The sequence below is a fragment of the Armigeres subalbatus genome, chromosome 3 (assembly GCF_024139115.2).
Source record: "Armigeres subalbatus isolate Guangzhou_Male chromosome 3, GZ_Asu_2, whole genome shotgun sequence".
Classification (NCBI taxonomy): domain Eukaryota; kingdom Metazoa; phylum Arthropoda; class Insecta; order Diptera; family Culicidae; genus Armigeres; species Armigeres subalbatus.
In genome coordinates, this window is record NC_085141.1 from 86,302,384 (window position 1) to 86,327,969 (window position 25,586).

A 25,586-nucleotide genomic window follows, 5' to 3' on the forward strand; every position below is an offset into this window, starting at 1 on the left:
ATGATTGAAGATGTTGAGGAGTGCCGCAGGAAAAAAAAAAGCAAAAAGTGAATAGGTGTGGTCTCTCCACTAGAGTTAATTGTTCAAGTTTAAGATCGCGATCGAGGCTTCAATGGAACACGATCAACGGATTATCTCATCGTTGCCGTAATGTCGGTGTTTGATCGATCCAAAAATGTGGAATGTGGGATTTAAATCATATTGAAGATTGCTTTTCTTATTTTTCATTCGCTATAAGTGATGTAATCAAATACTGGTTAAATTGTTCAGCATCATCTGTTTGATTTCCTCTCACTCTTTGCTATTTGCATCTAATTCAGCGGAAAAAGACTTGCCAAATAGCCACGAAATCAAGTCGATACGGCACGATTCTAACTGATTCAGAAGATATACCATCAGTCCACACAGCGATTTAAAAACATTTCAAATTCAGGTGCTAAGTGCATACTAAAACCCGAAACACCTCACTTGATTGTTAACGAGTTCAAATGGAATCAGGTTCTGTATCTACATAGTTTACCCAAAGTAATGTAGTCTAGTTGTTAGTAATTTGAGTCGACAAGTAGAGCGCGTGCTTGACGATGGCCGACGGACTGAGCAACCGCCGCCGGCACTCGACATTGGCACGCTTCTGCTAATTCGTGCTCGGTGCGGTTGTTTTGTTGGAGAGCACGACGTGGTCAGTAAGGTTATGCTTTATGAGTTAAAAGCCATTTTGCTTGGTTTACTACTGTTAAATATTTGAACTATGTGGTTCAATCATAATTCTTCTTTAACTGAGAATGTTCTACATCATCATAGAAATGTACATGTAGATCATAAATTTGCCACCGTTCAATAGAGTGTTATCCGAAACACATCATTGTGGGAAAAAAGGGGTTTTTGTTAGGTTTATTTAAACTTGACAAGATAAACAATAATTTTGGAATCGGATTAGGAGATGTCAAAATTTGCCATTCATTCCTCATCCCCTTAATATAAATTTCAACAAATCGTCTGGATTTAATCCACCATTTACTCCGATTTTTATAGGAAATTAACAGAGGCATCCTTAGATATTCTCTAGACTTTATGGTTGTGTGTTCATCGGTTGATTATGATCGACTAATTAGTTTGAATTCTACGTTATCAAAAGCATTGGTATTGAGCATCCGATAGTCGAGGTCTGTCCTGGCCACGTCCTTGCGAATGATGAGGAAAGGGAAGGGTGGTTAGTTGGACACCTACTTGAAAGATGCAGAGAACTCTACGACATATAATAGGGTAAAAGATCCGATAGTTGTGGGTGTTCCCATAGTTGTGGTACTGCGGTTTTTACACATTCTACGTATTAAACGCAGGATTGAATTCCCCACAAAATCGGTTAAGTATCATTAAAATACCTTATCTTTTTTTCGGCTTTTCACCAATAGTTGCGGTAATGTTCCCATAGTTGCGAGTCCCAAATAAAAAAAAGGGATTCGCAACTGTAGGAACCCGGATTGAAAAATATCGCAACTACTGGAATAATTGGAGGCACCATTTTAGGTAACAATAATGAATGCTTTTCGGATGAATTATAATTAACAGACTTTCATATGCATTCTCGAGGTAATTGAAATAAAGTATAGATCTGAAGTGAATCAACAAATAGTAGTGAAACGTACTTAGTTCCTATTGGGTCTTCTACCCTAGGAGCCACGGGAAGGTTTTGTATTGTTAGTATGGAAGGCTATGAAAATAGGAATCGTTTTGGTAGAACTGTAATTCACAAAAGCACTAAGATAGAAATGCAAAATAGGAAAGGATCAGGCCTGGAATTGAACCCAATTGAAGACCACCGAGATTTTGGGTTATCAGGTGTACGTTGTTAAGCACTCAGCCTACTTCATCGGTTCCTATTAAGGTGGATGGACAATCGGTATTTGTCTATGTTGAACTCCCATAATAAGCGCTTGTGCAACACAAGGTAGATTATTTCTCTATGTTTTGGCTGATCTGTCGTATATTATCATATGTACATTTTGCAGATAGTTAGAAGCATGACTGGGCTGCAAAATGGTGAGTTGACATCAAGGAAGGAGCGCCCGACAGAGCTCTGGTCCCCACAAGTTCCTATCTCACGCTTCCACGGGTCGTCCGATGACAAAAGATCGCCAGCTAAGCTCTCAAATACCACGAAAAATGGAGATAGAAGAAAAAGAGAACCTTATTTTTAGCAACCGACCCGGCAACGAAATAAGGACTATGATTGGAAACTCGGTACTTGGAATGTCACGAACCTAAATGAACCTGGACGATTGAACCTTCTGGCTCGTGAACTGCAGAAGGTAGGAGTAAACATGGCCGCTATTCAAGAAGTCCGATGGCCTAGATCCGGAGAACGTGAATTCCGAGCCGTTAACCCCACGACCAACACTGCATTCAAGTATAACATCTATCACAGCGGCGGCGGAAAAGCAGAGCATGGAGTTGGTTTCGTAGTGATGGGCAAGCAGATGAAGCAAGTGATGCGGTGGAAACCCATTAGCGATCAAATCTGTGTGTTGAGGATGCGGCGCAAAATCTTCAATTACAGCCTAATCAACGTTTACGCACCGACAAACCATAAATCCGACGACGTGAAGGACACGTTTTATGAGTGTCTTGATAAACCCTATGGAGAGTGCCCAAAGCATGACGTGACAATTGTTATCGGAGACGCTAACGCTCAGGTCGGTAGAGAGGACTTTTACCGTCCCATAATCGTCCCAATGACAACGGCCTACTGTTAGTAAATTTCGCTGCTTCCAGAGCGATGGCTGTCACCTACTTTGCACGAAAGAATATCCGAAAGCACACCTGGAGACGCCCAAATGGTGAAACTTGCAACCAGATAGACCATGTTCTGGTGGATGGGCGCCATTTCTCGGATGTCATCGATGTGCGGACACTACCTCGTTGTCAGTAAAATTCGATCACGGTTGTCAACTGTATCGAACGAAAGATCCCAGCGAACGATGCATTACAATATCCAGCGATTGTCGGCGGAAGGAGTATCGGCTGAGTACCGCCAGAAGCTCGACGAACGGATGAGTGCAATCAACGGTAGCGACAACATCAACAATCTGTGGGAGTCGATCCATGGAGCGGTGAGCACAACAGCACGAGAAGTGGTAGGCACTGCACAGAGACGACCCAGGACGGGTTGGTTCGATGTGGAGTGTCAGAGAGTGACAGACGAGAAGAACATTGCCAGAAGCCGGATGTCGATGTCGGGTACCCGATTGAATAGAGATCGGTACAAGGAAGCAAGAGCAACCGAAAAACGAACCTACCGCAGAAAGAAGAAAGAATATGAAGAACAAGTGATAGGCGAGGCGCAGGAAAAAATGGAGCAGAACGATATGCGGAGGTTCTATGAGTCTGTCAATGGCGTGCGAAGAAAGACAGCGCCATCTCCCGTCATGTGCAACGACCAACAAGGGAACTTGCTGACAAATAAAACCGAAGTGGCTGCCAGGTGGAAGCAACACTTCGAGACTTTGTTGAATAGTGGAAGTGACGGGGCTTCGGTGAACAGAATAAGTATTAGCGACGATGGACAAGCTGTGGATGAGGTTAAAAAAGCTATTAAAGAGCTGAAAAACAATAAGGCTGCGGGGAAGGACCAGCTCCCGGCTGAACTTCTCAAACATGGCAGTGAGCAGCTTTATGAAGTTCTGCACCATATTATGTCGAAAATATGGGAAGACGAGGAAATGCCTGCTAGCTGGTTGGACGGCCTCATTTGCCCTCTCTTTAAGAAAGGGCACAGACTGGAGTGCACCAATTACCGAGGAATAACTCTCCTTAATTCGGTGTACAAAATTATGTCCCGTATTCTGTTCAACAGATTGAAACCGCTTGAAGAGTCCTTCATCGTCGAATACCTGGCAGGTTTACGTGAGGGCCGATCAACGACGGATCAAATGTTTATCCTGAGATAAATCCATGAAAAATTCCGGGAGTAAAACTTGCAGACACATCATCTGTTTATTGATTTCAAGGCGGCGTACGGTTCAGTGAAATGGAACGATTTATGGCAAATTATGCTTGAACATGGTTTTCCGGCGAAACTGATACGGCTAACTCGTATAACGTTGGACGGATCGAAATCAAGTGTAAGGGTTGCGGATGAAATATCGACGTCATTTGTTATCTTATTGTTGGGTTAAAGCAGGGTGATGCACTCTCGAACCTACTGTTCAATATAGCGCTCGAGGGAGCGATTAGGAGAGCTGGTGTGCAAAGAAGCAGTACCATTATCACAAAATCGCATATGCTCCTGGGATTTGCAGACGATATCGATATTATCGGGATTGATTGCCGTGCCGTGGAACAGGCTTTTGTGCCTTTTAAGAGGAAGTCAGCGAGGATTGGACTCACGATCAATACCAGCAAAACGAAGTACATGGTCGCTGGCACTAAACGTGGGTTCATTAGTGGTGGTGGTAGCGAAATGATGCTAGATGGTGAAAAATTTGAAGTGGTAGAAGAATTTGTGTATCTTGGAGCATTAGTGACGTGCGATAATGTTGTTACCCGCGAGGTGAAAAGGCGTATTGCAGCTGCAAATAGGGCTTATTACGGACTTCGTAACCAGCTTAAGTCCCGTAGTCTGCAAACGAAAACAAAACTCGCGCTGTATACTACTCTGATTCTTCCGGTGGCTTTATACGGCCATGAAACATGGACGTTAAAGAAGGCTGATCGGAGAGCTTTCGGAATGTTTGAACGTAAGGTGCTGCGGACAATTCTCGGCGGTAAATAGGAGAACAGTATCTGGCGACGTCGCATGAATCACGAGTTGTACCATGTGTATAAAAGGCTGGATATTATTAAGCTTATTCAACACGGCAAATTAAAGATTACCTACTGATATTTTGTTTCTTCTTACCCTTGAAAATCCCTGAAAACTGAAAGAATAACTTCGAAATTGATCAACTGTCTTTCGCTGTCAATACACCAGGCAATGCATATCGAATAATTTTGCTCATAATTGGTGGAGCAATTCTAAAAAACACAACAACTCTCCATCGCAAACTACAACATTCATTCTTGCATTGACAACAACGAAATTGACTTTCGCTTTCGAGTGGCCACGGCGCGTAACCTTGGTATGCATATCGCGATTCGCGAGTCGCTTGCGCTCATGTCCAAATTTGAAGGAAAAAAAAAGTAAAAGCAAAATGCAATACTTTCAGTAAAACCGCGCCTTTTGCATACCCCGTTTATGTACCGCTAACAGCAGCAAAACAAAAATAAATGTTGACCAGTTGGAAGACAGCTAATTGTGGACTTTTTGTCGAATCATGTACCACAAGGTCTCTTCGGAACTTCGAAGCTTGTAAACATTATTGATGCTAATTTGGTTACAAGTCGATGTTTCACTATACATATAATTTGCATATAGATAGTTGTAGTTGCTAGTATTCTTCCGAAAGATGTATAGTAAACGGATTATTTCTGTGTTCTACAACGTTCAATACTTCACAATGATTGTCCCCTATGTTTTGTCCAGCAGCATAGTCGACCTTTATTCAAGTAAAGCGATGAACGTGACGAGAATTCTAATCTTATGTTTAAATTTCATGGATGCAACAATGTTATCAAATATGCCGATTCGTGTTACTTATATCACTGAGAAAATTATACGTAAAGAAAATGAGACTTATTATAATCGACAACCTACAAAAGTGGTAATAACTACAGCAGCAAAGTGTCAGAATTTATTACCGAAACTGACTGCGTAATCCACTTCAATTCAAACTAAAAGGCCTCACGCACGAGCACCCTATCCACTTATAGCCGCTGACGGAACTGAATTTCTGAACAAGCCGGTTTGCTGGGTGCCACACTGCACCGATCAATTTAATAATGTTAATGATTTCAGATGAACGCGCCAGTAGTGCTGTCTGTTCCGAGGTATTAGCGCGCCTTACATTTCATGGCTTCATTTTGTATATGAATGCCACACATGCTTATGTGCCGTTCAGTTGTTTGTTATACGATCGGCTGGTCGAAGGTTTCGAGGAACACCACAACAACATAGATTCGGAGACAACGACAGGCACAGCCTCAGCCGGCGACACGGCTGCTAAAGCTAAGCGATTCACCGACGATGCTACATAAAGTCATTGATTACGAAACTTGACCACCATATCTTGTACCAGTGACGATAATAAACCGAAGACGATGGGCTACAAATTGTGTATATGCTGGCCGGTGTGAGTATTATGGGAGTGCAGTTTGCAATGGGACGACATGGGTGTCTGGAGCACATCATATCCTATGCTTTTCTTTGGAAATTGTTCACCTCCACCACAAATTGTTCATGATTTTGGCCCATTCACTACTCGGTGATTAAAGTTTTTTATCTTGGAATTCCAGCATGAAATCTTTCGGCTCTGGTAATTCCGTTGAGATTTTTTCTGTAACTATTTCAATTGTACTTCCGAACATTGGAAATCACTGGAAATTGCTCTATGAACTTCTCTAAGTATCTTTTGAAATTCCTATTAGTCGGCGACTAGATGTAATCGTTTGGATACGGCCGACTTGGAGAACTTGAGATTTCGAAAGCTATCAGAGGGCACTTTTGTGACAATATAAATAAGTACAGAGAAGTAACTTCCGATGATATTCAGAAAAGAGCAAATAACCAGATGTGTTGCGGTCGGGATTTCCAAAGTAATACTTCAAGGTACTGTGGAACCAATTCCCGTATGAAAAAAACATAAGAGAATCCAGCAAAAGCAGAATCCTCTGAGACATAGCATCCCAAAGTTGGGGGGTTGCGACTCCCTTTCATAAGATTTACACAGACTGGGGGGGTCGTGACCCACCATTTTGGTAAACTATGCTCTGAGATATTCCAATGTTAGTTCTTGGAACGAATTTCTGAATAAAATCCATATATATTCTAACGTAATTGAATCATTGAGAAAACTTTAAAAAAAATCCTAAGAAATTTCAAAATAAATGGCTTAAAAATTCAATAACCAATGAGGAGAGTCGTTAGAGAGATCAGAATTAATGAAAAACTACTTCTCTTGAAAAAACAGCACTCTGGAATAAATTCATTATTTGAAAATACTTTTCGTATGATGTTGCTTTGCAAAAGCATGGAACTTCAAAGGTTACAAGCCGGAGCTCAGAATCGATTGAAAAGTAGGCCCCAATGACCACAGATGCCATCCTAACTTGAAAGTGAAAGTGGAAGTGTTGGCTTGTCAAATGGTTTCTGAGCGATTCGACTATTCGTCCAATTTGGCAATCTCGGGCACATTCAGTGGCCGCTAAGTTGTGAAAGCCGAAGGAGGTCCTTCGTAGCTTAATTGGTTAAAGCACCAGTCTAGCGTACTGAGGGTCATGGATTCGAGTCACATCGAAGGGTTACCTCCAATACATTTTTCAAATCAAAATCTTCCACATAAAGTACATATTCACATCTGAGTTTTCAGAACATTGTAAATCCATGTCCAAGTCGGGTGGTTTGATACCCGGAGCATAGGCAATCAACTTTGATTGAACTGATCAAATGGAGGATTCAACGCAACTTCGACGTCGAACGAAGAGCCATCGGCGGTTTAGACTGAACTCCAGATTTTTGGAAGAGTTGTACTTGTAGAATTTTCTGAACTGCAAAAGCTCCGGAAAGACTATCTGATTTAGTTGCGGCTGGATTTTCTGGAGACATTTCTGAAGAAATCTAATAATACTTGAGAATAAATCTTTTAGGGAATCTCTAAAGCATTATTCCCTAAATTGATCTTCAAAATGTCCTCTAAAGAAATTACCCAGAAAGTATCTAAAGGAAATCTTGCACTAGTTCTGGATAAACTCATGTATTACTCGCAGAAACATTCCATTGCAGGTTTTTGTTTTTGAAATCCCTGTAGCAATTCATGAAAGACAAACCCCGAGGAGATGACCCAAAAGCAAATTAATGAATACGTATATAAAGTTATGGAAATGAATTGAATTGTTACCTGAAGAAAAACCAGGAAGCATTTCGAGAATGATCCTCTTTAGAGTTTTCATCCCGGGACATACCGGGACAAAAAAAACCCCGGAATCTAGAAAACTTCGGGATTTCCCGATTCCCGGGATATTATGTTTGAAATCCCGAAAATCCCAAGGAACAACTAAGTAATTGTCATGACTCGAAATTTCTTTCCACTAAAAATCGCTAACATTCCAACTTAAGAAACGCTTTTTGTTGGCTAGCGTATAGCTGCCAGCGCGCATCTTTCTTCTCAGCAACCTTATTCACTCATGAGGACCGACGTGACAGGTAACATCAACGGCTGTACGGATGGGTAAGAACACAAACAGAAGAAAGGAAAACAAATCACTATATTGAATTGAAGACAGCGTGTGAATTTCTTATCCTAAATCAATTATAAATAATACTTAACTACCCTATAACTATTAGTGCTACAATCAATCTATTTACAAGCTTAGTACTAGGTAATGATAATGAAATTATGAAAACATGAATTCCTATGTTAATGTTGATAATGAACTTAAATCCTAGATTCTTTCCACCAAGTAGCTGAAACCAACCTAACCCTTATCTATACTTATGCTGTAAAGTGCACAATCACGGTATGAAACATGTTAAGTGAATTCCCTTGAACAAATCCAAACTCTATTCTAATTAGTAGACACGACAGACAGATTTCGACAAGACAGACTACGACTGACAAACTACGAACGATCATAAAGGGGACTAAACGTAAGTTGACTATGTCCAAACATGCGATTCATAGAATTATTTATTTGCATAAGATTAACAAAAACTGATATAAAACATACAAACATATAGATAAATACTACACTAAAAATGATTACATTAACACAATTTTTGTACAAATTACCCCTCCCCATCAGGAAAATTATAATAGACCGTAAAACAGCACCAAATTCCTGTGTTTTAATACGGCGATTATAATTGCGGAATTAACCCCTTCAGTCCCGTTGGTACGAAACCAACATATTATAATTTTCGTTTATCGGTCTGTCAACGAAAATGTCGCGTCTCGAGGTGCCGGTTAAGGAAAAGGTTTCAAAGAAGCCAAAAGGTGGAAAGTCGAAGACGAGCGTAGAAGAAATTGTGAGTGGTGAAGTAGTGGTAGTGGTCACGGATGATCCAGAAAAGGCGTTAGAAGAACGTACAGTGGTTGGTCGAACCTGTAAATCCTGTAAGGGTCTGGATAATGAGGAGATGGTGCAATGCGACAAGTGTGATAAATGGCATCATTTGAGCTGCGTAGTCACAGAGGAAGTAGAGGACCATAGTTGGAGTTGTCCAAAATGCGTATCTGCAGCATGGGTCCGACGAGAGGGTTCAACTTCCAGCAAAAATCTTCAACCAGTTGGTGAACCGAAGAGCAGTAAAGCAGCACCACATCCGAAGCAACCGAAGGAGTTAAACGCCGTGGATAAGATCAACCCACAAGCAACAGGAGCCGAGCATGGTGGCAAGGATCGCGACGACAAGAGATCTGAAAACAATCTGTCGCAAACGTCATCTCGTAGGACTGCCCGCAAGTTGCTGGAACTACAAATGCAGAAGTTAGAGGAAGAGCAAAGTCTGGCGAAAGAGTTTCTGGAGCGAAAGTACGCCCTCCTGGAAGAAATGGCCAGTGAAAAGGGTTCCACGTCTAGTTGCAGTATGAGCCGTGTACACGAATGGCTGAATGACAACATTGGTCAACAAGAACGCGCCTCAATTCATCCCGACACATTCAATCCGTCCCAGCATTCTACGCAAAATCATTATCAAGCGACGGTTGTTCAACCAAGAGTAACAACAAACCATCATCGTTCGGTGCGGCAGGATCATCAGACCGTTGACGCAGGGCGGACGTTTTCCTTGAGAGATGTCTCCAGTGTGGTTATTCGACCGAATATTCCTTCGGCATTCAGTCATAGCAATCGACGCATCAACGAAGAAGTACGAGCATCGATGCAAGCACAGCATTATTACGCACGAGCGCCGGGTAATGAGGGGCACAGATCCCAACACCGTACGGTAGGAGAAACTGAGGCGGAGAGCTACGCAATACCTCCAGTTGAGCAGTCAGGAGGAAATCAAAGATTCTTTTCCGGCGAAATTGTGTCGCTCACGAAAACTCAGCTGGCGGCTCGCCAAGCTATATCAAAGGATCTTCCTAACTTTTCCGGAAAGCCAGAAGAGTGGCCTATATTCTTCGCATCTTACACTAATACAACTGCCATGTGTGGTTTTACGGATGCGGAAAATGCTACAAAAGTTTCTATCAGAAAAATCCTACGACTCCGTCAAAAGCCGTTTGATGCATCCTTCGAACGTGAAAGGAGTATTTTCGACACTACGCATGCTGTTTGGTCAACCGGAAGCTATCATCCATTCGTTGATAACCAAAATAACGATGTTGCCAGCCTTGAGAGAAGATAGACTCGAAACCATAATGGATTTCGCAGTTGAAGTCCAAAATTTCTGCGCTACAGTGGACGCATGCCAGCTGGAAGAGCATATGTATAACGTGTCGTTATTACATCAGCTGGTTAGTAGACTGCCTCCGACAATCAAGCTAGATTGGGCCAAATATCGTCAGACGCTTCCTAGAGTAAATCTAGCCACCTTTGGAAACTGGATTTATTCACTGGCTGAGGCTGCCAGCACGGTGACAATCCCAGGTATTCAGGAGCCGAAGTGTGTAAGAAACGAAACGCGTCCTGCTAGGAAAGGTACTGGATTCCACAATGCACATCTAGAATCACCTTCATTCGATCGCGTACTGCGACCGGAAGGCTATCGCAAAGCGACGGCCGTTGACTGCCCGGTATGTAAGCAAAGTTGCAAGTCTGTTGAAAAGTGCAAGCAGTTTCTAGAACTATCGCGAGATTCTCGGTGGGCTGTTATCCGCGACTTCAATCTCTGTCGGCGCTGTTTGGGAAAGCATAATGGCGGTTGTAAGGCCAAGGCTTGTGGGAAGGACGGCTGTACCAGAAAACATCATGAACTTCTGCACAACGAGAAAAGGATAGAGAAGGAGACTGTTTCTAACCCAAGTGATCCTAAGCCAGGCACCAGTTCCTCAAGACATGATTGTAACATTCATCGGTCCAGTTCAAGCGCTGTACTATTTCGCTACTTGCCGGTGACAATCCAGGGGAGGAACGGGTACGTGAAGACATTTGCCTTTCTAGATGAGGGATCAAAGCTTAGTCTGATGGATCAGGATCTTGCGGACGAGCTCGACTTAGATGGAGTAGAAACGCCATTATTTCTTCGGTGGACCGGTGGCACTGAACGCTGCGAAGAAGAGTCCCGTATCACGACAATCACAATTGCAGGAACCCACGATGGAGCGAAGAGATTCAAGCTGGACGGAGTACGCACGGTGAAGGAGCTACAACTGCCAAAACAATCTTTGAACGTGGGCAGAATGAAGCAACAGAACTCATACTTACGCGGTTTACCTATTGATTCGTATGAAGATGCTCGCCCCAGAATTTTGATAGGTCTACAACACGCACACGTAAGTCTGGTCCTGCAGAGCCGAGAGGGGAAGCAAGATCAGCCTATAGCCATAAAAACACGTTTGGGATGGACCATTTGTGGCGGAAGCTGTGGGGAAAACGTTCCTAGTATGGTACATTATTCGTTCCATGTTGGCTCACGTGACGATCATTCCGATGAGGAGTTGCATCGAGCAATGAAAGAGTACTTTTCCATCGACAGTCTTGGAGTGATGAAGTCAAGCGAAACCCTACTTTCTTCCGATGATCAGCGAGCTTGTAGAATGCTTGATTCTCAAACTAAGTTCTTAGGAGACCGGTATGAAACGGGATTGCTCTGGCGATACGATGACATCCGCCTGCCAGATAGCCGACCGATGGCATTCCGCCGTTTTCAGTTGTTAGAAAAGCGGATGCGCAAAGACCCGATGCTGGGCCAAGCCCTAGATGAGATGATGAAAGATTACCTGGCTAAAGGATACATCCGAAGGCTCGCAACAGGAGAAGAAGCAGACCTATTGACACACCGAACCTGGTATTTGCCCGTATTTCCGTTTTCAACCCGAACAAGCCGGGAAAAGTGCGAATCGTGTGGGATGCAGCAGCCACTATCTTTGGAATATCCCTGAATTCCGCGCTCCTAAAAGGCCCGGATCAACTGTGCTCACTTTTCTCCATTCTTCTACAATTTCGGGAACATCGTATCGGTTTATGCGGCGATATCCGGGAAATGTTCCATCAGGTGCGAATACGGGAACAGGACCGACCGTGTCAAAGATTTTTTTGGAGAGATGAAGACGGAGAAATAGCTACGTTCGAGATGTGTGTCATGACATTTGGCGCTTGCTGTTCACCGAGCAGCGCACTGTATGTAAAAAACCGTAACGCGGAAAGGTTCATCGGCAGCCATCCTGGAGCGGTGGACATCATCATCAAACGGCATTACGTAGACGATATGTTGATAAGCGTGGAGTCGGAAGCAGAAGCCATTCAGTTAGCAGAAGATGTTAAATTCGTACATTCAAAAGGCGGTTTTGAAATCCGCAACTGGGTAAGCAACGCCCCTGTTGTGCTATCGGCTTTGGGAGAAGGTGATATTAAAACGAAAAACCTAGACCTGTCTGCAGAAGCTTCAACGGAGAAAGTTCTAGGCATGTGGTGGTGTACGGAAACCGATAAGTTCACCTTTAAAGTAGGCTGGACGCGCTACGATGAAGCACTGTTATCTGGAGAGCGTAGACCGACAAAACGAGAGATACTGCGTGTGCTAATGTCTATCTTCGATCCTCTCGGATTAATCGCACACTTTCTCATTTTCTTGAAGATACTTCTACAAGAGGTGTGGCGTTCTGGTGTTCAATGGGATGACGAAATCGGTGATCTTCTGTTTGTGAAATGGCAAACTTGGCTACGCGTGTTACCTGAGGTTGAAAATGTTCAAATACCACGATGCTACTGTAGTCAGATGATCCATGGAGAACAAATAGAGCTACATACGTTAGTCGACGCCAGCGAAAACGGCTTTGCAGCCGTATCGTTCCTGCGCTTCTGTGACGGCGCGCAAGTGAGATGCCTTCTTGTTGCAGCGAAAACACGCGTCGCACCGCTGAAGTTTTTGTCTATCCCTCGACTTGAGCTGCAAGCTGCTATTCTTGGTGCACGATTGGCGCAGACTATAATCGACTCTTTGTCCATTCGAATCACGAGACGGCTATTCTGGACCGACTCTCGGGATGTGTTGTGTTGGATCAATTCAGACCACCGAAGATTCACACAGTTTGTTGCACATCGAGTCAGCGAGCTTCTAGACTCCACCGAACCATGCGAATGGCGCTGGGTTCCAACAAAGGAAAACGTAGCGGATGACGCCACAAAGTGGCAGACAAGGCCAGATCTATGCTCTAACAGCAGGTGGTTCAATGGCCCGATATTTCTTGAACGGACTGAATCCGACTGGCCACAACAAATAGCCTCAAGTAAATCAACGACGGAAGAGCTCCGATCCCATCTGATTGCACATATCTCGACGCCGTCTCCATCGTTACGCTATGAGGATTACTCCAATTGGAAAAGATTAGTCGTTGTAGTTGGACTACTATTTCGTTTCTTGGCAAACTGTCGCCGAAAAAGGCAAAATCAACCAATTCGGACAGGTCCTCTGCACATGGAAGAGCTACAAAACGCAGAGCAAAATATTATACGAGAAACTCAACAGCAAAAGTATCCGCAGGAAATTGCCGCTATAGAACAGCACAAGCGTGTAGCAAGAAGCAGCCCAATTTTCAAATCAACGCCGTTTTTAGACGGCAACAAAGTTCTACGGATGCGCGGCCGGACGTCGAACTGTGTCTTCATCAGCGAAGAAGCGAAAAACCCGATAATTCTTCCTCGTGACCACCACGTTACCACATTGATCATATCCCACTATCACACTAAATACCACCACCTCAACCAAGAAACCGTAGTAAACGAATTACGTCAGAAGTACTCCATCCCACGAGTTCGCGTTTGCTGTGCCAACGTTAGGAGAAACTGCCAACGTTGCAAAAATGAGCGAGCCACGCCCTCGCCTCCAATAATGGCGGATCTACCTGGTGCAAGGTTAGCGGCATTCTGTAGACCATTCACTCATGTGGGGATTGATTACTTTGGACCAATGGAAGTAGCTGTCGGACGCAGAGTTGAGAAACGATGGGGAATGTTGGCCACTTGTATGGCCACTAGAGCAGTACACATTGAAGTAGCTCACTCGCTCAACACGCAATCCTGTGTGATGGTCATACGCAATCTAATTGCTCGACGTGGTTTACCGCGGTACATTTATTGCGATCGTGGTACCAATTTCGTAGGGGCTAACGGAGAATTAAAGCGTGCTATGGAAGAACTAGATGATGAAGCTCTTATGAACGAATTCACCAGCACCGAGACTACCTGGTCGTTTAATCCGCCTTTGGCTCCACACATGGGTGGGAGCTGGGAGCGTTTAATTCGTAGCGTGAAGAATTCGTTGAGGTCGTTGAAACTACCGCATCGACCATCAGACGAAGTTTTGCGCAATGCCTTGATCGAAATCGAGAATACGCTGAACTCCAGGCCACTTACGCACATTCCGATAGAGGCCGCTTCAGCTCCAGCTTTAACCCCTAACCACATTCTCCTTGGAAGCTCCAATGGAGTGAAACCGCTAACTACGCTCGAGAATTCTAATTCCATCGTACGTCAATGCTGGCGTTCTTCACAAATTATCGCCAACCAGTTTTGGAAGCGTTGGCTAGTAGAATATTTGCCGGAGATAACAAGAAGGACGAAGTGGTACTCCGACAGTATGCGGCCAGTGAAAGTTGGGGACATAGTCATCATTGTTGATCAGAAGTTTCCTCGAAATTGCTGGCCAAAGGGGAGGATCATAGCAGTTCGCCCCAGCCAAGACGGAGAGGTTCGATCAGCAACAGTTCGTACAACTGCTGGAGTGTATGAGCGGCCGGTGGTCAAGCTTGCTGTACTGGACGTCGATCGCGAAGAGAAGTAGCCGGCTAGGAGTCGGCGTACTCGGGGGGAGTGTTGGCTAGCGTATAGCTGCCAGCGCGCATCTTTCTTCTCAGCAACCTTATTCACTCATGAGGACCGACGTGACAGGTAACATCAACGGCTGTACGGATGGGTAAGAACACAAACAGAAGAAAGGAAAACAAATCACTATATTGAATTGAAGACAGCGTGTGAATTTCTTATCCTAAATCAATTATAAATAATACTTAACTACCCTATAACTATTAGTGCTACAATCAATCTATTTACAAGCTTAGTACTAGGTAATGATAATGAAATTATGAAAACATGAATTCCTATGTTAATGTTAATAATGAACTTAAATCCTAGATTCTTTCCACCAAGTAGCTGAAACCAACCTAACCCTTATCTATACTTATGCTGTAAAGTGCACAATCACGACACGACAGACAGATTTCGACAAGACAGACTACGACTGACAAACTACGAACGATCATAAAGGGGACTAAACGTAAGTTGACTATGTCCAAACATGCGATTCATAGAATTATTTATTTGCATAAGATTAACAAAAACTGATATAAAACATACAAACATATAGATAAATACTACACTAAAAATGATTACATTAACACAATTTTTGTACAAATTACCCCTCCCCATCAGGAAAATTATAATAGACCGTAAAACAGCACCAAATTCCTGTGTTTTAATACGGCGATTATAATTGCGGAATTAACCCCTTCAGTCCCGTTGGTACGAAACCAACACTTTTCGTTTAAACCAAGCCAAGTAAAACCAACAAACTGACTCCTATTTTCTAAAGTTTTCTTTCTATCCAACCTACTACGATTTCGATTTTTCTTCTTCTAACAAACGTCTACCGCGGTCCAGATTTGAATTCACTTTCAACCAAACGCCTATTGCGATTTAGATTTGAATTCTCCCAAATGGAGTCATCAGTGAAGATATGGACTAAACCACGATGACGTCACGCGTCGATTTTCAGTAAGAAGAAAACCTCATCTGAGGGCAAAGTTTACAAAAAATGAACATCCGGTGAACTCAAAGCTCCGAATTCACTCAAAAGCTCATCGGCCGGCAGCGGATGTCATTTTTTCGAGCGAAAAGTAGAAGAATCGTGAAAAAAGAAGACGCTCGTGGTTAAGTCCATGGAAACCCTCTAACAATAGAGTTACCTTTGCTTCATGTCAGGCTACTGACTGATACTTCTTGAAACTTGTGATAGACTTATTATTAAAAAATCACAATAATGAAGATACAAAATGGTACTTCTGCCAGCAGCTGCAGCTCTCTTTTCTCTTTGATATTCTAACACTCCTACATAGTGTGCACGCCTCGCTGCTCCTTAAACTGAGCCAGTGGTCCTGAGTTCCTTGTCTTTAAAACAATTCCAGATTCAATCTGTTGCCCGCACAAATGACATTCCATTCAACGTTTAAACAACAGCCTCTCTAGCACATGTGCCGGTACAAGTTTCTTGACTCCGATACTTGCACAGCACCTGCGTTGGTCCGAAGTTCCTTCTGGACTTCTGCTGACCAAACAGCAACCTACCAAACTTTCTAACTCCCGATAAAATCTATGCAACGGTACCCACGAGTTACGCAGCCAATCCATGATCCCACGGCGCCACGTGACTTATGTGGCCGATCCACGGATCCCGTACTGCTATTACATCTTTGTGGCCAATTCATCGACACAATCCAGAAGCGTTCACGAGCCCATAACGTGTTGAATATAAGAGAGAGCTACAACTGCCAGCTGTTGTCAGCTCAGCTGTCTAAATCCAATACATATTCGAAACAATGCAAACAATCAGGACAACTTTGACTGACAGCCAATGCGTCTTTTGGACTCGTCGAACATTGTTCCCAAAATCGCACCCTACTTTTCGATGGAAACGCGAATATTACTTTCTTCTTGAAGTCGTATTTTGAATGAATCAATTCAAATTAAATATGAATTGAGTTACAATTTTAACTCTGTATTAGCTGCTCAATATAAAATATGAACTTTACTGAACATTGAATAAAATTATTTTCAAAACAAAATTAGTGACATTGAAAAAAAAACCCTGATTAATCCACCTAGCGGTGATGATGCCTTCCTCGCTCGTTCAAATGGGTTGACAAACATATTAGAAAAGTCTAATATATCACTAAATAGGTCTTATTTTTCAAATTTGTTTATGGCAGCCCTTACTTTGTACCGTTAAATGCACAAAAACGATCCATAAATATTATCCGAATGTTCCATAAAACGCTACCTCAAATCCAAAAAATAGCTCAGGCTTATCCATAAAAAACAATTTTAAGATCCATAACTAAGCATAACTAAGCTAAAAAAATATATCAAATAATTGGAAAATAAGTATGTACCTTCAAACATGATCAAGAAAAACAATATCATTCCTGCTATTTTCCCATGAACGTATGACAAATGATCCATAAATGTTTGGAAAATTATTCATAGAAAACTACATTTAATAAAAAAAATACAATTTTGCGCAATTTTTATCGTGATTATAACTTCGGTGATATGATCCATAATTTTGGTCAATTGACAAACTTTTTCTGTTTTGAAGTCAGAATCCAGCTTAGGCTTCTGGCACCTTCTGAAATAGTATGATTCTTCATCATATAGATAAGAATTCATTTTTTGCTGATGAGCAGTTCCGTTTTTGTCAATGCCATTTAACTACTTTTCAATTAAGATTTACGATTTTGATCCGACTTAATAAAGTCTTAGAAGAATTCTACTAGGGTTGTTTTTCTTCATATGGAGAGCATTTCGGAGTGATTAACTGAAGGTTTGATTAAAATTGATTAATTTTAATTTTCTGTTGTATATATTATACTGCACTGATCTAAAATTATTTATCAGATCACTATGGTAAACTATCCCTGAACAAAATCTGATAGATTACTCGTAACAGAGCTGGTGTTACCTAAATCAGCATACTTGTGCCAATAATGTGTAATACTTTATATCATACTGATTGCATACCTGATATTATTCTATCAGGGAATCAAAAATCGTTGTTTGCGTTAGTGTAATTTGTTATGGATTATAGCAAGGATGTTTTCGATCATTTTGTAATATAGGTTCGATAATTTAGTAGTTTGTGAATAACTCATTCCAGAGGTTAAATGTCGAAAAATATTCGCATCAGAAGTCCACCATAAAACACGTTTCAAAATTTAACTTCTGGTATGAGTCATCGACAAACTAAATGATTAAACTTTGATTACTACATGATCCAAAACATGCTTGGATTGTAGAAAAGTTTGGATACATTTTCCATTGACTTGCCAAAAAGAAAAATTCTCTCCGAATCCTTCCGAAACTCAGCTTCTCCCACATAATCCGAGTGCTATTTGAAATCTTCTAACAGATATGTTGTCGCTATGAATGGGTTTTCAATTAATTGGTCTCGTGAAGTCCAAGATTTAGGATTCATGTATAGCATGAGTTAATTAACTATCAAAAACACAGAAGGTATGCAAGCGAAAAGGTACGAATATAGTGAGTTAAAATTTATAGAAAATCAAAACCATTTACTAAAATAAATTGTTTTATTTACAAACTAATTGTTAGCCCAGCCATGTTTTACATATACTGTGCCAATGTGAATTATTTGCTGCAACGCCAGGAAGAATGCATTACAGTGGATTCAAATCAAATGTTGAAATTGATTCTGAAGTTGCTTCCATGCACACCAAAACATTATGAATATTAGGTGACATATCTGACATCTGACATTATGACACAAAAGCACATGACGTAAACTCAATCGTATATGTTTTTCAACGTCAGATGATTTAAATATGCCACGGAACCTAAACACAGCACAGGTGCGTTGCCGCACGAATGCACAAGCAGCCGATGATCAGTGCAAATTGAGTATAACCTGTTATACTTCGATCACCATACGTCCAAGAAGCGGAGATAGCCAAGGGGTAACGCTTTAGGCTCTCACTCAGCGGGTCTATGTTCGATGCTCGTCCTGACTCTCTTTTTTTTTAAACACATTTTTTGGTTAATACCAATAAATTTTATTCAATTTTTTTTCCATAGCTCAATACCAAATTTTTAAAACGACTTATCTGCATTTTTTAAACAAAGATTAAACCATCGATTTGTCAAGTCTGAGAGACGAGAGCACTCCCATGCAATCCAACACCACCAACAGCTAGCCGAAGTATTTACCTATATGTTAGACACACAAGGATGTTATCGATCATTTAGTAATCTGCGTTCGATCATTTAGTAGTTTGTCTATAACTCATTCCAGAGGCTGAATTCCAAAATGTGTTATACGGTGGACTTCTGATGCGATGGTTTTTCTATATATCTGCCTAATATATCGATGTTTAAATTCCACCATTGAAGGAGTTACAGTGCTAGTTGCAGTGACTTATACCAAATGATAACAAAATTCCAATCATTCAGTATAAGCTACTGCTACTAGCTCTATAGCTCTATTATCAGTATAATTGAAACATCGAACTGTTAGGCAGAGTTGTAGATGAACCTTTGAATTAGAAGTCCACCATGCTACACATTTTGAAATCTAGCCTCTGGAATGTGTTATTGACAAACTACTAAATGATTGAACGCAGATTACTAAATGATCGAAAACATCCTTGTAGTGTAGATATGTAGCCTACACATGTCTTTTAATCGAAATAATGAAACTTTCATGTTACCAATCTAAGAAAAAATTAAATTTCGAACCCGAAAAATCAAACTATTTTCGGCTAAAATGTGTTTTAACGTTTTAATTATCATTTTAAAATTGACACCCTATATCCCTTGCCGGGTGAAATAAAAAATCATCATCCGGCCCCCATTTTGTTTACTTATACTGACTAATAATCTTCTATATAATAAAAATGAGTTGAGATTTCCTTCCTGACGATTTAACTCGCGAACGGGTTGACCGATTTGCAAGATTTTTTCCCTGAACGATTCGTTTTGGAAACCGCAAGGTTTGTATATACAAAAAGTTTGTGAATTTAACGGGGAAATGTAAAAAAAAAATTAAAACGCAATTTTGGGTCAGCTGTTGAGGAAAACAAAACAAAGGCATGGAAATTGATCTAGAGTGCGATGCTGCAAATGATACATTGTGACATTTGCAACACCCGGGCAAAGGTGGGTTTCTTTCGCTAGTAACTAAGAAAAAAAATAATGTTATTAACATTTAGTATAAGTTATTACAAGCTAGTGCTTTATCTCTGTTATTAGTTAAATTAAAACAACAAACTGTAGGACAGAGCTGCCGAAAAATATTCGCACCAGAAGTCCACCATAAAACACGTTTTGAAATTTAACCTCTGGAATGAGTCATCGAGAAACTAAATGATCGAACTTAGATTACTACATGATCCAAAACATGCTTGGATTGTAGAAAAGTTTGGATACATTTTCATTGACTTGCAAGAATGATAAATTTTCTCCGAATCCTCTCCGAAACTCAGCTTCTCCCACATAATCCCAGTGCTATTTAAAATCTTCAAACAGATATGTTGTCACTATATGAATGTTACAATTAATTGGTCTTGAGAAGTCCAAGATTTAGGACTTATGTATAGCATGAATTAATCAACTTTCAAAAACCACACAGAAGGTATGCAAGCGAAAAGGTAGGAATTTACTAAAATAATTTGTTTTATTTACAAACTAATTGTTAGACCAGCCATGTTTTACATATACTGTGCCAATATGGATTGGATTGGTGGATTCAAATTAAATATTGAAATTGATGTTGCTTCCCTGCACACCAAAACACTATGAATATTAGGTGACTTATCTGAATGAATTGACACAAAAGCACATGACGTAAACTCAATCGTATATGTTTTTCAACGTCAGATGATTTAAATATGCCACGGAACCTAAACACAGCAGCCGGTGCGTTGCCGCACGAATGCATAAGCAGCAGATGATCAGTGCAAATTGCGTATAACCTGTTATACTTCGATCACCAGTCTTTCAAGAAGTAAAGATAGCTGAGGGGTAACGTTCTAGGCTCTCACTCAGAGAGTCGTGTGATCGACGCTCGTTCGGCTCTAATTTTTTTTTCAAAAACATATTTTCTAGTATAATACCAATGAACTTTATACAATTTTTATTTTCTATAACTCAATACCAAATTTTTAAAACGAATTCTCTGCGTTTGTAAACAAAGATTAAAACATCGATTCGTCAAATCTAAGAGGCGAGAGCACTCCCACGCAATCCAACACCACCAACAGATAGCCGAAGTCTACACCTATATATCAGGCTACATATCTACACATGTTGTTTAATCGAAATAATTAGACTTTCGTGTTGCCAATCTAAAAGTAAATTAAATTTCGAACCTGAAAAATCCAACTATTTTCGGTTAAAATGTGCTTTAACGTTTTAACAACCATTTTAAAATTGACGCCCTATATCCCTTGCCGGGTGAAATAAAAAGGCATCATCCGGCCCCCATTTTGTTTACTCGCTTTCGTCAGCGCCATGCGGTGTGTTGGTGATGCTTCCTTCTGCGATATTCATCCGACGGCAAGCGAATGAAGCGAATGCAGTGCCGTTCGCTCCCGCCGAAATGTGCTTGCATAGCGTCCACACGCACATCAGCTGCGCTCCCATACGCTGATTGAACGCCGCTGATCGAACTTGTATGTAGGGTATGTGAGCGCATGATAGCAAAATAATAGAAAAAATGGGCCTGATTACGTTTAGTAAAGAGAAACGTTATTAATTATTGAACACATTTCTTTTCGTCAAAGGTCACCCAAATAAACACTTATAGGGCGATCATGGCCTCAGTGGAGACAATGGGTTCTTAATAATATTGTTCATCATTGCATTACTTAACGTTTGCTTTACTTGAAGCGACACGTTGTAATTGTGCCATTATGAATACTAATTGAAAACAATAATTTCTCCAACAAATTGGCTTTCCTACCTATATACTGCCGCCGCAAGCGTAACTGTTCCATATTTTCTTCCATGCAAAATCAATATTGGACGATTATGCTTGCGACGGCAGTATAGTGGAGCTCATTTTACCTCCAAGAAATTTAGATTAATTATTAAGACGAAATGAATCCAATTTCATTTTTAGCAAATTCAAAGTTTGTCTATTTATTAATGCATTAAAACTAGCTATTTCGAATTATCAAATAAATATTTTATTTCATTGATTCAATAATCAATAATAATATTGGAAATATTGGTACCGTTACCCTAGCAGAGTGAACTCTGTGGCTTTGAAAAGAAATGAACATATACTAATTTGATAAATACTGTACGACTTCTATTTACTCATACCATGTGTGTTCCGATGGTTTTGTGGTATGGCAAGCGCTTTCCACCCCAGAGGTCAGAAGTTCGAATCTAGGTGTATTCAGTTGAGAACATTTTGCTATTTTTTTATTCGCAAAAACAGTTTTTTGGCCATAACTCCAGATTGCGATGAGCTATTGATCTAATTTTCAATAGCAAACAATGGGACTGAATTCCGCGTCGACTGCAACTTGTTGCGAGCAAATCGGACAATGGGAAGTTCAAAAAAGTGTGTCTACAAAATTTGTACACATACACATACACACACACATACATACATACACACATACAGACATCACCTCAATTCGTCGAGCTGAGTCGATCGGTATATAAAAATCGGCCCTTCGGGCCTCCTATCAAAATTTTATTTTTGAAGCAATATTATAGCCTTTACGTACACTTAGTGTACGAGAAAGGCAAAAATCAAACGTCCTGGGATCCCGGGATTTCTCGGGATATACGAAAAATTTCATCCCGAATTCCGGGACAGCGAAAATAGTCGAGGAATGGAAACTCTAATCCTCTTGAATAAGCTTCAGATTGTCTCCGTATCAGAAGACAAACACAATTTGACAAGAATCATTTGCTTTGCATGCTTTATTTCTTTATTTAGTACTAGCTTTATGTACCCGGCCTTGCTCGGAATTGCCAGTTTGATTCGCAGTTTTTTTTCACAATCGGAAAATGAATAAACCAATTGGTCAACAGGATAATTGCGTTATCTTATCGATACTTCATCATTTGATCAAAAGAAGGCAGATTTCATTTGAAAACATTGACTGATTTTGGAAAAGGGAGCGAATCCATAATCGCCATATTCCGGGCAAACGTCTATTTCTAAAGAAGGACAAACATCCACCGATGCCTTATTCCGAGCAAACGTCTATTTTTAAAGAAGGGATCACATTCACCATCCAGAAGGAAACACATTAATCATTGCTTTTTACGTTGGGCAAACCATGATTTCGATAAATGGTTGAATTGATCGATAACTAAACAATACAATAATGGGTTCAGAAGTTAGGCTGGAGCACACACACAAACATACAAACATTGAGTTTTATATATCTCGGCAACTTATTCAAAACGACGTATGTGATTTTGTAAACAAAGATGCATACGTCGATTTGTCAAATATGATGACACTCCCACGCAAACCAATACAACGAACATGTAGCCGAAACCTCCCCTACCTGTATGTGGCGATAGTTTGCGTGGGAGTGCTATCAGATTGCAGAAATCAACGTTTAAATTTTTGTTTACAAAATCACATACGTCACATACGTTGAATAAGTATCCGAGATATATAGATAGCTAATAGCTATATGTATCCGGCTTTGCTAGGGACTGAAAAGTAAATTATAGAATTAAAATGTCCAATGCTGTAGCACGAAACCCACAGAGGTAGATCTACCGCTCATAGAATTGAACCTTTGTATCAATATATTTTTATATCTTTGTTTGGCCCTACCTTTTCAATAAACATCTTCCAAAAATAGAGAATAAGTGTACCAAATCTGGTTGGAATTTATCCTGGGAGTTACACTGAATTGAAAGACAACCCCTTCCCCCCATAACTTTCCCTTTTCCAAAATGACCCTCCCACCTTCTTTGTTATCTTCTCCTTAGAATAGAAAATGTGTGCACCAAATTTGGCTGAAATTGGTCCTGGGAGTTGGGTGTTACACTGAATTGCTCTTTTCTAAAGACAACCCTTCCCCTTACCCTCCCTTTTCCCAATGATCATCCCACCCCTTTGTTATTTTCTCCTTAGGATAGAGAATGTGTGTACCAAATTTGGATGAAAGCGGTCCAGGGGTTCAAAAGAAACACTGAATTGCCTGTTTTCTGAACAATACCCCTCCCCAGACCCTCCCCTCTTTCCCAAATTACACTTCCATGTGATCGACTTCTCTTAGTGAATACGTGTACAATATTTGGTTGATATGGGTACTGGAAGTTGGGAGTAACACTGAATTGCTCGTTTTATAAAGACAACCCTCCCCCATACCCTCCCTCTTTTTACAATGACCGCCCCACCCCATTTGTTATCTTTTCTTTAGGGTAGAGAATGTGTGTATCAAATTTGGTTGAAATCGGTGCAGGGGTTCAGAATTTACTCTAAATTACCCGTTTTCTGAACAATACCCCTCCTCCAGACCCTCCCCTTTCCCAAAATCTCTCATATGATTGTTTCCTTATAGTGAATATGTGTACAAAATTTGGTTGAAATCGGTCCTGGGAGATGAAAGTTACACATAATTGTTCGTTTTCTAAACAAAACCCCTCCCCCTTTCCTAAATGACCCTCCCACCCCCTTTGTTAACTTCCCCTGAGGATAGAGAACGTGTGTACCAAATTTGGGTGGATTCGGCCTAGTGGTTCAGAAGTAGTTAGCGAACATACATACATAGATTGGTTTTTATATATATAGATTTACTTTATCGGACTGCACAGTCCTGATAACGTCTATTGGAGAAAAGCCATATTGAGCGAATTTCCATGTGGCTAACCCAATACGGCGTAAAAGCTTCATATCTTTTTAACATTATTACAAAATAAGGCAAAATAAATTATTATAAAATATTTAACGTAAAAAATACAAACATTCACTTATCAATAAAAAAATATTTATTCTAGGAAATGCGTGGTCCATGTGATTCAATAAGTCTCATCTCGCCTCGTAATTGATGAAGTCTGAGACAAATTGGAAAAGGCAATAAAGGTAGAAAAGTTCTCCACTATTGGGGTGTATGAACATTGGACATTAACTCATCTTCTGGTGCATGTCGATTGACTTGAAGTCTATGTTTGAAGGATACAGCAGATGTATTGAAGCCGAAGAACTCGTACAATGCATTAAAGCTCCATGACATAAATCTAATTTGGTCATGTAATCCATATTCGGTGTGCCAGGCATCAAGTCTTAGGAACTCTCGTTGACGAATGACCAGGGATTAAAGAAATCGCTCCCAATATAACGAACAACGATAAAAGAGAGGCTAAAACCTCTTCGAATCATAACAAGCCATGAAAACAAAACTATCGCACTTGTGTTGGAAAAAACAGAGGGGGGATCCGTAGAGTAGTTGTCTACACGTCTGACTCTGAATCAGATGGTCATGGGTTCGATTCCCACCCCCTCCACACAACCCCAAATATTGGGATAAAAGTCTACACGACTATAAAAGAAAGCCAAG

At 40.9% G+C, this 25,586-nt stretch overlaps 2 protein-coding genes across 3 annotated transcripts in view; one reads left to right on the top strand and one right to left on the bottom strand.

Annotated features, from left to right (window-relative positions):
* The window catches only part of LOC134225681 (uncharacterized), a 153,732-nt gene that overhangs the window by 41,511 nt on the left and 86,635 nt on the right, over window positions 1-25,586 (bottom strand). The gene's annotated exons all lie outside the window — the stretch shown is intronic.
* On the top strand, window positions 12,242-15,040 carry LOC134221791 (uncharacterized). Its single transcript, XM_062700973.1, has one exon. The coding sequence runs from the start codon at window positions 12,242-12,244 to the stop codon at window positions 15,038-15,040; it is 2,799 nt and encodes a 932-aa protein (XP_062556957.1).